The 12,239-nt window shown below is 36.5% G+C and overlaps 1 protein-coding gene across 12 annotated transcripts in view; it reads right to left on the bottom strand.

The window, feature by feature from the left end:
* OXR1 (oxidation resistance 1) overlaps positions 1-12,239 on the bottom strand; it is a 295,905-nt gene that overhangs the window by 60,089 nt on the left and 223,577 nt on the right. For 10 of the 12 annotated variants that reach the window (XM_063327385.1, XM_063327389.1, XM_063327383.1 and 7 more), the window contains 2 exons: positions 5,478-5,585; positions 4,117-4,236 (listed from right to left, as the gene is read on the bottom strand). The exons of the other annotated variants lie outside the window; for them this stretch is intronic. In XM_063327385.1, the coding sequence (XP_063183455.1) occupies positions 4,117-4,236; positions 5,478-5,585 (228 nt within the window). The remainder of the gene's footprint in view (positions 1-4,116; positions 4,237-5,477; positions 5,586-12,239) is intronic. 12 annotated transcript variants of the gene reach the window in all.

Below are 12,239 nucleotides of genomic sequence, written 5' to 3'. Positions count from 1 at the left end.
CTCAACCTCTCCTTGGCCTTTAGTCTTTTTCTGCAGAGCTGCTATGTAGCCAGCCAGCCCTCACCCTGTACTGCCACATGGGGCTCTTTCTGTCCCACAAAGATCTTAGCTGTTGTTGAACTTCATCAGGTTTCCGTTACTTCATCTCTCCAGACTCTTGATCTCCCTTTGATGAGTAGCCCTTGTCCTTCCCTTCAAGTGTATTGACACACTTTCCCTCATTTTTCCTGCCCCAAGCTTGCTAACAGTGCATTGTCTGTCCCACCATTCACGTCACTAATGGGCAGATTATAAACAATATTTGCCCCAATAAGAACACTCAAGGACCTGTAACTGCTTACCATCATAGAAAACAAACAACAAAAAATAACTAACCACACACACAAATGATGAATCACTTTGAACCCAAAGATCCTGCCAATTTTTTCAGCCCATCTTGTCGTCCACCCATTCAGTTCACATTTCCCCAGTATTGTAATAAGGCTGCTTTGGGACAGTGTCAAGGGCCTGGCTCTAGTCAAGGTAAGTAATGTGCATCGCTCTTCCCACATCTGCTGAGCCACCACAGAAGCACAGAAGACCAAAGCAATCACTTTGGTCTGGCACGATATACCCTTTGTAAATTCACTCTGGCTGTTCCCAACCATCTTTGTCTTTCACATGCCTGGATATGACTTCCAGAAGATTTCCTTTATGACCTCCCTGGGCAGTTAATAGGAAGAGTTACCTATCTTGCTGTCTAACAGTACATCCAACAAAGTAGTGAACACGGACCCTACCAAGGACAGGACAGACAGTGAAAAAAACTGTTTACAAATAAAAGCTAAACGTATAGAAGACACAGTGCACCAAAGTCTGTTTTACAGTCATGGCAATCTTGTTCTGGAGCTTAACCAACATTTAAAGACTTCCATTTCACACATAATTGCTATTTATAGTTACTAATAAAATATTACTATTTATAAGAACTATGAACTTCTACGTTCCCTTTGGTTTTCTGCTTTTCTCTTCAGTTCTATTCACTAGGACAGATTGCAGCCAAATGCCTTTAAGCATATCCAGGAACATTATGCACAATTGTTTTCAGTTCGTCATCTCTCTGGCACTACTTTAGCCTTTGCCTGCATCTTTCAATTTTAGTTAGAAAGCAAACAAAAAACCCAAAACTACTTCTAGAACACTGAACTGAATTTTGCTGAAAAAGCTAATGAAGATATAATTAAAAAGTAAGCTTCCTTGAGACGAGTTTTCCTCCTATATACGCCTTTCTCCTAAAAATTATGTAGTCACCTTTGTGAGGCACACAGTTCAGCAAGTGGCTGCAAGAGTCCTCAGCTGATATCCAAGTCCACTGTGAATAAGCCAGCTATTTCTCATTCATATCGCCACGCGACATGGAAGCAGGAATAATACTGGTGTCAGGCTTTCAAATTTAATGACAACACCCTTGTCACTACGTATTATTTTGAAGTGGATTTTAAATTTTTTAGGTAGTAAAGCTTATTGGATCCTGTCAAATACGTGCAAACTGCCAAATGAAGAAACCCTTCACAAAACCCAGCAGCATAAGAAAGGTTTAAAAATCTAAGCTGAGTTCTTACATACGCATTGACACTAACAAACCTATTGCAATACACACTGAAATCCTAGCTTAAGTGTAGGAACGTAAAAAAAAAAAAACAGGATTATACAGATCTTACATTAGCCACATGCTGGTTCGTATGTAGCCACATGGTTATGTTAAGCTACTCCAGTGTTTGATAAAACAGAAACAAAAGAACAGAGCATATCTTAAGTTTCTATTTTGCCTCAACAGAGTTCAGATGCTGGTGAGTCATCTTATTCGATTTCTAGGAGGAACTCATCGATTTCAACCATCGTAGCACAAAGAGAAGACCCCTTTACATTATGCAGGCAGAACAACATACACCCTTTACCTTGAAACGTGCTTAGATTTAAACTGCAAATCCGGAGCCAAAATTGGAGGAGAGTCAAAGAAGGCAGACATCAAGACAGTGCATTACAGAATGTGTGCTAGTATTTCTCTCCTTCATAAGGATAGCAATCCAAAAGAGCAAAGAGAAACAGAAAACAGGTGCTATCATGAAGAACAAACCCCTCCACAGCCTTAGCTGCTCAAATAGAAATTGAGTGCTTTTTGGGTTGCTGGAGAGACTGCCTAAAAAGCAAAACCACACACACAGACACAGAGTCCACACTGACAAGTGCAAGAGATTTCTGGTTTTTGCTTTCTTTCCACAAACTGTCTCTAGGAACATCCCTTCCCTCCTTACATGTACTTCCAAAGACCTCAGAAACAGAAGCTTCCATAAACACTTTATGATGTATTGTCACATGACTTGTTTGCTTGACTTTCCCTGAAGCATTTAAGAACTGCTTGTAGTGATCCATGACATATAATAAGATGCACAAAATAGTTCTGCAACAAAGTAGTAAGCATCAGTTAAATGAAATTTAACACTCAAATTGTTTCTAACATTGAACTGCCTACACTAAACAAAACAATCTTTTAAAATACTTTAATCTACTTTGTCTCTTCTCCACTTTCAAGTTTTTATCTCTGCTATGTGCATATAGTCAATAAAAAAGTTCCAAATAAATTACAGGTATGTTTACATTATTAAGCCTCCTTATCTACTATATGCAAACAAGCATAAAAAAAAAATAATCCACAAAAGCAAGAATAAGGTATTTTGTATGACATGAGATCTAGTGCATTGTAGGAAGAGCTCTGATTTCTAGTAGTAAAAGTAACAATTTTCCCTTGAGTAACTTCTCACGACATATGGTATATGGGTAGGCCTATACTAGCATTTACAGTCATTCTGAGACTGATATACAGGAATGTATTCTTGCAAACTGGTCTATTTACTGTGCTACAACAGCTTCAGTTTGCTATAAAACGTAACAGAAATTATTCAGTACAAATGACAGGCATACTAGGTCAGTGTAAAGATGTAACAGCAAAACGAAATAGTATTTTTCAGCAGAAGGGTCATCACAGTCTTTGTAATGCAGCTTGGGAACCTATTCAGCAACAATGCAATACCTTTATATTTAAATTTCTCCAGACCCAGATCATGCAAGCAAATAAACAAATAAATGCTTAAAGTCTCAAACCTTTGAGCACACAGAATCCTGAAGTAGACATTTGACAGCTTGACTGAGCACTATCAGGAAGTGCTATCAAGAAAGTTTGTTATTTGAGAGAAAATATAATATTAACTGGGAAAAGACCAGCAGTGACATATTAAGAAACATCTGAATGAGGTCATAATTGCTTAAATTGCAGAGAAGCTCAGGCTCCAATACTGTATCTTCCTGGTTGGTGTTCTCCACATGAATTCTGTTGACAGCAAACCAGTGCTCCTGGAAAGACATGCTTTTACAAAGCTAGCTCCTAGCAAAAACAAAAAAAATATAAAAAAATAATAATAAAAAAAAAAAAAATCTACATTTGAGGTGAATTACAGAGCAGCTTTAATGGCTAAACGATTTTTGTATTTTAAAGTCTACAAAGGTAGAACTACCGAGTAGAAGTCAACAATGATCAACTCTGTGTTAGCCCTTCACTGAAATAGGCTTGGGTTTTTTGTTTGTTTGGGGTTTTTTTTATGTGTGTGTTTTTTATTTTGTGGATGTTTTATTTTTCTTTAGTTTGTTTTGCAAAATGAAACCAGAGAATCCGCTCCTGCACCTCTCCAGGGAGCAGGGAGAGCCCTTACCTTTTAGCTTTTAGCATTCTTGCCAATGCATCACTGCTACAAAAACCATCAATAAGATTAGAGACAAATGTTTAACTAGTTCTGAAAGGTAACAAATACAGAAATGCAACAGGAACTAGTATTTAAGATTTCAGTGTGCAAGAATAGTATTTTGCTACAACTTGCCTTCAGCTTTCACACAAAAACCTGTCATTTACAAAGATTAAAAGCTTGTATTTACTTTTTAAAAGGTACTATTTTACTTTTCAGCTCCGGGTGTTGTAAAGTACTTTCTCCCCCAAATGAAAGAATAGTTTAAGAAGAAAGCATAGCATCTGTAACATTTATCTTGTAAGGGAAAATTAATTTCAAGGACATCAGGTATACCTACATTTACTGTAGCCTTGTCAAGCTCTGCTTCGGAAGATGTAGGTGAGAGGGGACTTATAGGACTTAGAGAGGGGGAGCTGTCCACACTAGAAATGTAGTCTGGGTCAGGAACATACAAAATCTATAAAGAAGATATAATGTAGTTAGAAGTTATGTTTGCAGGTTTACTTCAGATTTCCCATCAGTTCAGGTGTATTTGCTATGCTTTCTCAAAATAAGCTATAGAAAAATCAATCCTGCTCCCACTAATTTTAACAAAAAATATGAGCTGAGGGAATAACCAATACCACACAAAGTACTTCTTCATTTTTGCTTTTGAAGTTTTTTAAATTCTATCTTCAGATAACACTGACTTTTAGTCATAATAATTGAGGAAAAAGTTCAGATAGAAAGCATAAGAAGTATACAGCATGCCAGAAACACTCACAATACAGTGTCCAAGGAAGACCTGCCCAATTATTTCTCTTGCTATTTATTACTCTACTATTTGAAGTAATTACTCTACTATTCAAATAGCAATTACTATTTGAAGTATTACTCTACTATTTGAGTAATCAAGAAACAGGCTGTGGAATGAGTTCACAGACATAGCTCTTAGCACTGAATGTACAAAAGAAAACAACAAAACCAACACCGGGGGTTATTCACCCCTTAAATATATTACTTTGGCCATGGTCAGCATTCAAGCTACCTAGATGAAGTTTTTGCAGTGATCAGAAATAAAAGTAAGATTTTTTTCAAACAGTGAGATAATCAAATGGTCAATGGTTACTACGGTAGCTAACCTATCACTTGTTTCCAGGCCTGGTTTTCAAAGAGGAGTGAAAAGTGAATGGAAAAAAAAGGGAAAGAAAAAGCTGTAAATAACAGTCACCTATAAGAACTGTAAGAAGTGAATGATAGTTCATATACTGCTGGTAAAGTTTTCAGAGTGGAATAGAACCATTATTCAATGTATTAAAATAGAATTGCAGGCAGTAATATGCAGTCAGGAATGTTGTCTGTAAGTTGTACCCTGAATTTGTTTTCTGAGCTAGTGTTAGTAAACAGCCTGCTATGCTTGCAAAGGAACAATTTAGCTTGTACCCAAGTGTTATTATACCATTAAGTGTATTTAGTTTGAAAAGTCCTCTGATCTTATTTAAGAGAGACAGGTAGCTTCATTACATGTTCCCTTTTTAGGTAGTTATTTAATAGGCACAAGGAATTCACAAGCTAGAGAAAACTGAAAAAATGAAGAGCTTTTACAAAGCCAATAGGAAAACCAGTAAGAGAAGTACTTTAACACTTTCTCTCGTAGAGATGAGAAATATAGGGAAAAAGGTCTTTGTTGGATAAGTAACATATATAGTGTAATAGTACCTGTCCAGGAACGACTGCTCTGGAGAAAAGCTTATTTAATTGAACCAGTTCATTGGGTGTTGTATCAAATTTCAAGGCAATACTGTTTAAAGTATCTCTTGATTCCACCTGTATTAATTGGGGAAAAAAAAAGAAAAAGAAAAAACAAACCTGTAAGCAGTTAGTTCAAATAGCGGCTTATAAATTTTATCACGTGTAGATTTACCAAGATTTTGATGAACTTTAAGTCTTCATATGTTATGATTGCAAGAAAAAAAAAAAAAACAAACAAAAAAACCACAAACCCAACCAAAACCCCAACATGTTAGCCTTTTGCAACCCCATACAAGGCCACCTGCCTTCCCACTATGTTTCCAGGTGGCCATAAGTGTCAGCCGTGCACTCTGAGCTGAGCTGTAGGCTCAGCTATTGCACCAGAATTTCTGGTCTCTACATTCACTGCTGGGTACCACTGGACCAATACACAATTGACTGGTTTCCCTTCATTCTCCCTCTTCAACTCCTCAGTTCTTCACTTACAGAAAAGCTGAAGCCATCTCTAAAAACACAAGCACACTCTCTTCCTACAGAAATAAGCTTCTATTAACCTGACTTCCAAGTAAAATCCATCATCGAGATAAAAAGCAAACATACTGAAGTAAAACAGGTCAACCAGTATGACAGCAGATGGAACATAAGCATTTTGAGTAGGTGATTCCTGAGTATGGAAAGGATTGTTTTCAAGCTCTTATTCTCACCCCTATCATCCAAAATGTATTCAATATGAACCAACAGAAGAAAGCAAACAGGAAAAAGTTTTACTCAGAGAGCACTTCAGAATAAAGAATTTATAGCACACACTTAAGAATAGTGAAGATGATATGACAAAGGAGCATGCAACCAGAAGTTTACTGAATAACGGCACAGGAATTCATAAACACTATACCAGAAAAAATAAGTCCTATCAGTTAAGAGGAGATGAATCAATATAAGCAAAGCTACATTTCTGTTGCTAAATATGGAGCACAGTTAGAAAAATTCCACTGACTCCTGTCTTACATGTCTTCTCACTTGTCCCTCTTATTACATCTGCAGAAGATATACACCTTCCACTCTATATAAATACTATTAGACTATTCACGGGTTTAATTTTGCTTCTATTTTCAGTTTAATCACGTAACTTTTAAGTTTTCTTGACAACTACAGAAAAGAATGCTTTCTCTTTCAAATTCCCTTTCTTTTACTTAAATTTTCCAGGGAAAAGTAGGGCAGGGGGGGAAAAGTCAAAAACAAACATACGTTTTTCTTCATAGTGTATGTTCTACACAAAACTGTTTTGAGAAAGCCAGCGAATATCATCATTAGCTGACTGCATACCCGCAAGGTATCTTCTGCTCCTCACTCACTTCCTTAACAAAACCCTGAGAGCACCACGTCTTGTATGCCTTGTCAACTGTTGCTAGACTTAAAGATAGTTATCCTTTACTTCTGCTTGAATGATTGAACCGGGGCAGAAAGAGACCTGAGGGTAGGGTTGAGGGGAGGGAAGGAAGAGTCTCAGAGCATACATGTTTTAATAGCATTTGTTACTGCTTGCTCTGAGAGTAGGCCTTGACCTTACACAGTCACACAGAAAGAGGCAGCGTTTGGAACCAAAAGACTAAAACACTATTTCTGAAACCATACTGCAGTGGAGGTAAGTAATAAAACATACATTGGGCTAGCCTGCTTCCCACCACACTCGACTGTGTGTCATTCCAGTTGAACTAGTATATTCCATATAACCATGAAGCATTATACGTTTTGCGGACCACAGAATGTAACGAGGCACGTTCATTCTTCATAGAAGCAGCAAACATTTTGCCAGAGTGGAAGAATACATATTCACATTTTACAGTATTAGTTAATATTGCATGATTAAATATTTAATATTTTAATAATTTTTATTTGCATTGTGAGAACAGCTGGCAGAGGTCCTACTGGCTGCAAAACAAAAGTCGTATATAAAAAGTTAAATAATTGCTCCTTAAAACACATTCACACTTAGAAGTTCCAAAGCTTAACACTGAACACCAGCCCCAAAAGAATTTAGGAAAATAACTGTTTTCTCTTTATTAACTTTTTTCAAAGTTTTGTCATGTTAGGGAACACATGTTGACACTACAGGAATAAAAAAAAAAAATAAATAACTGACAGATATAAAGTAGCGAACTATATCCTTTAAATAGAGAAGTGAGCTGTCCTGCAAGAAGTGCTACAAATATAATGTACTTTGAAGGCTGTTAAAGTTCAACAGATACAAACAAAGGGCAGTTTGGGATACAAACATAATTAAGGAAGAATTCCTTTCCATACAGAGTTCATTATAATTTTCTGAAGGTGCATTTTTCAGGCTAGATTCATTGCCAAAGAAATGGCAATTAGCTTTTTTAAGACAAAGTTCTAATTCTATTATGACAATTCTTCATATAGGAAGCCATTAAGCAAAACAAAGCAGCAAACTCCTCTCTCTACTAGTATTTCAGGTATGGAAGACTGTATTGTAGCATCTCTTAGTAATTCAGTACTGTATGATCACATAGATATGTGAAAAATATATGCCACTCATACGCCACTTTAAATTGGTACTAAAGCAGAAATCAAAACAGGACTGTAACCTGACCAGATATGTACTACTTGTTCCATAGATGCTAACAAAACTGACATCCAAATCAAAGAACAGCAGCATTTCCATCAGTAGCTCTACATAATACAGCAGGTTTGCTAAAACAAACTATAAAGCAAGATTCAAAAGCTTTGCCTAATTCAGAAGTCTGCTCTCACATAAATGTTGGAGGACAGCAGTTAGTTGCTAGGTAAATATTCCTTAGGCATCACTTAATGATTGAAATATTTGAGATTTTAGACTAGCATACAATATAAAATAAATTAATTAAAAGCATTCAATTAAAAACCACAAAACTTAAGCCCTCTGAGAGTGCACCCACTCTTTTCAGACTTCAGAAATAAAACCATCTGGTGAGATCTCTTGGCAACTAAAGGGTTTATCTCACAAATGATAAGCACAAGAAAGGCAAATACAAGCTGCTTTTTCTTATTTGGCTGTGAAGTTTGCACAGGCAGATCTCCACACTACATGGGATTTCAGAGGCGAGCACTGATACCTTCTTAAAACAAAGAAACTGTTCATGTAATAAAGACTTCCTGAAGTACCTCCCTAAATTCAAAGGCCTATTTTCCAATTCTCAGGCTTTCTACAGTTTCAAAAAATAGAATCTGAACTGTCAAAAGCTGAAAGAATAACTTTGTGAAAAAGCATAGTTTAAGAACTAACACACACACACACACAAAAAAAAAAGCCACACCACCACATACCACAGCCACCTCCCAGCTTTTCCAGTCATTTTTTCCCCATCAGTTCAACAGTGGAAGAGAGGGCAAAAAGTCATTCCTCCTCGCCCAGGAAACAAACTTTCTATATATTATGCACGTAGCTATTTAAATGCTATTCTGAATATTAAGAATTTTATATAAATATTTGGATATTAAAGCACTATACTGAGACTTCATGGGACAATTTCCCCTTTTAAGAAGGGCAATGGATGATGGAACAGTGATTACATTGTTTCATGATTTTAAAAGAACGGCAAGATATGTTAAAACAGAAGTGAACCTCTGAAAAAACAACCACCAGACGTGGAAACACTATTTTACTCCCTGAAACAACCTGAAATGGATTTGAGCAGGCCAGCTGGTGCTTCGAAGTGGTTCAACACAGCTTTGCTTCCTTCAGTATACTGACTTGAGTATGACAATTGAAAGATACTGATTAATGAAAACATAAAAAGAGAACAAGAATCACTTACTCAGGACTGTGTTAAACCTGAAAAAAGAAAAAAAGAGAGAGACACACAAGAACTCTGCTTTGTACAATAACTTCTGTTGAAAGAGAGCTTCTTAAAATATAAGTAGCTTTCCTATACAGTAACAAGAGTTATTAGTCATCAACTCTCTCATGCAGATGTAAGACACAGAGGCCTTACTACCTAGTTACTTCTACCTTATGTAGTCACATATGTATGTATATAAGTAAGCCTAAAATTATAAGTTTGCTAAAATCAGTTTTTACAGATATGACTAGATACAGAAAGGGCCACACCTTTCATCTTCCCTGTAAAATAAAATCCCAAATCAAACACTCTCTTCAAATAATTGTGTCCCTGTTTGAGCAGAGGTACATCCCATTAGGCCTTTGCCACTTAGGGAGCACTGCTTAAATACCCATGTTTGCCAGGTGTGCTTGTGTGCACCAGAAGACAAAGCGCTTCAGAGTCACCACTGTCCATGGTTCAAACTGCCTTCATTACTGTCAGTTTAGCAGCTGGCGAAGTTATTTAAAAAAAAAAAAAAACTTACGTAAAACCAAATTCTCTACTGGTATTTTAATGAACTTTACTGTCATTGCATCTCAACAACTAGACATAACTCATTCTTCCATTAAAAATTACACATTGAATACATATGAATGAGAGTGCACAAAAAAATATTTATTTATTTATAAGTATTTCAATACTAGATGTCCAAGAAACAGAAAACAACAAAACAATGGTTTAAGAGTACTAAAAGGAACTAAAAAAAATAATAATTAAAGAGACAGGAAGACTAGAAAGAGGGGTGAGAACAAAAAGGAGAAGAGGACACAACTCTGGTGCTGTACTCAAGCCTTTAGAACTATCAGATTATGACCATATTAACTAATTGTTAATAGGTCTAATTCCTATAATATGCCACATCAGGAAAATGGAACTTGTAAATATCATAAAAGCTATTCCAAAAATAACTTTAAAATTAGGCAAAGCATACAACAGAAAGTTATATGCCATCATTATGATTCACATATTCTGAATTCCCCAAAATTGGGAAAAATACTATGACAGGGGCATATACCAGAAGAGAGAACCTTTAGCGCACCCTATCCAAGCTACCCTAGGACTGAAAGCAAAATCCAGTTATTCTAGAAAGATATTAGCAGACAGTCCCCATTTCTCTGCTCTCAAAATAAAGATGTTCAGCAAGTCATTACAACAGGAAATTCCAAGTAGTTGTGTAGGTTTGAAGTCTAGCGAACTTTCAGCTGCTTGATGGTCACCACAGAAACACTTGCCACCCACACCCCTTGAACTAAGAAAAAGGATCAAAACTTTCTCCTTCTTTTACCTTAAGAAGCTGACTTCTGAAGCCCCTGTAGTTTTGTTCTCATTATACATATCTAACTGGTTTCTAACTAAAACAAAACAAGAATTCATACCCAATTTCCATATGTTTGACTTACCACCAAGTAACTGGGAATCCACATGCAGAAGACCAGTATTTCAACACTGAGGACTCTGGCTTAAAACTCAGTCTTAAGACTCTGGTCTACTGTATGCTTGTGTGACCTTCATTAACTGATACCAGGTTCTTCTCACGATCTGGACAACATACTCTGTGTGTTAGGTGCTTATCTGTTATTTCAGGAGAAAAGCACAGCCTTCATTCCCCACAGAGTTAAAGAGGAGGGAGTGAAGCAGGGGAAGAGAAGTCTTACATTGGAGCCTCCACACCACCAGTAAACCAGATCATCTACTTCCATTGCTCACTCATGATTTTGTTTAAACAAGTAGCACTTTTCCTGTATAGCCTATTGCACTTGAGAAACGTCTGTAAATAGCCAATTATTTCGTTTTCCTCACCAAAAGGAAGAGGAGGTTAGAAGGCTCCTGTTGAAGTCATGCAACTGCTAGCATGCCGTTATCATTGGTGACCAGTGGCCAACACTGTTTGCTTACACTCCTTTATTTACCTGTAGTTGGCTCTTCTAACACCTGTAGGCAGACACTGTTTATGTTCGTAGAATATCTAACACAAAAGACTTCTAATGCAATGTTAATATAATGAAATTATGTCAAACATGCAATGTAAAAATTCTATTTTCACAACATAAAAAGGACTAAAGAAAGTTCAGCTAGTAACAATAATTCACCTAAACTATCTGCTCTGTTGGTCCTAAGAGCCTGCTCACACGCATCATCTGTCTGCAGAAGGGGAAAACAATTGGCTTGGAAAACAATTCACCAACTGTGAATTCTGAGAAAACAGATAATAACAATTTGCATCTAATCTGTTGACTGGCATTCAGAAAACAAGAAACTATAATAACTTTAAAAAATTAATCTGTTCACTGTCTAAGCATTAACAGTGAAAACAAACTGGAGTTTTCTGTATCCTTTAAAGGCAGTCACTGAAAATGAACTGTGGCATTCTTTTAAACCTAACAGCCTGGGTAAGCTTAGGGCTTGTTTCCTTCACTTAGTAGCAATCTGCTGATATCTTCTTGCTGGTGCTACATACAGAACAGTAATTACAAGTTTTTATGCTTTGGGAATTATAGATTAAAATCTTAAACGTTAACTGGTTTTTGGTTTTAGCTTTAAAGAGAAAATATATTTTATTGTTTATTTGTCCCCAAAGTAATGAATTTTCTTTTTCTTTAAAATAATCTGATGGAAAGTGTATTTCACCTTAAAAACCCACAGCTTGCATCAGTGAGATTCCATCTCACTCCAAACTTCAGGAAGACAAATAGGCCCTTCACTCCTAAAACTATGTAGTCACTGGAAAAACTAACACTTTAAATTATTACTAAAAAACCCCAAAGCAAAAGACTCCACTAACTTTTCAACAACACTGGCGGGAAGTCTGGTTTCAGCCTTCATCCTTCTTTTACTTCTCAAAGCAGCAATG

Source organism: Chroicocephalus ridibundus, chromosome 2 (genome assembly GCF_963924245.1).
Source record: "Chroicocephalus ridibundus chromosome 2, bChrRid1.1, whole genome shotgun sequence".
Taxonomy (NCBI): Eukaryota; Metazoa; Chordata; class Aves; order Charadriiformes; family Laridae; genus Chroicocephalus; species Chroicocephalus ridibundus.
This window is presented reverse-complemented; position numbering and strand designations above follow the sequence as displayed.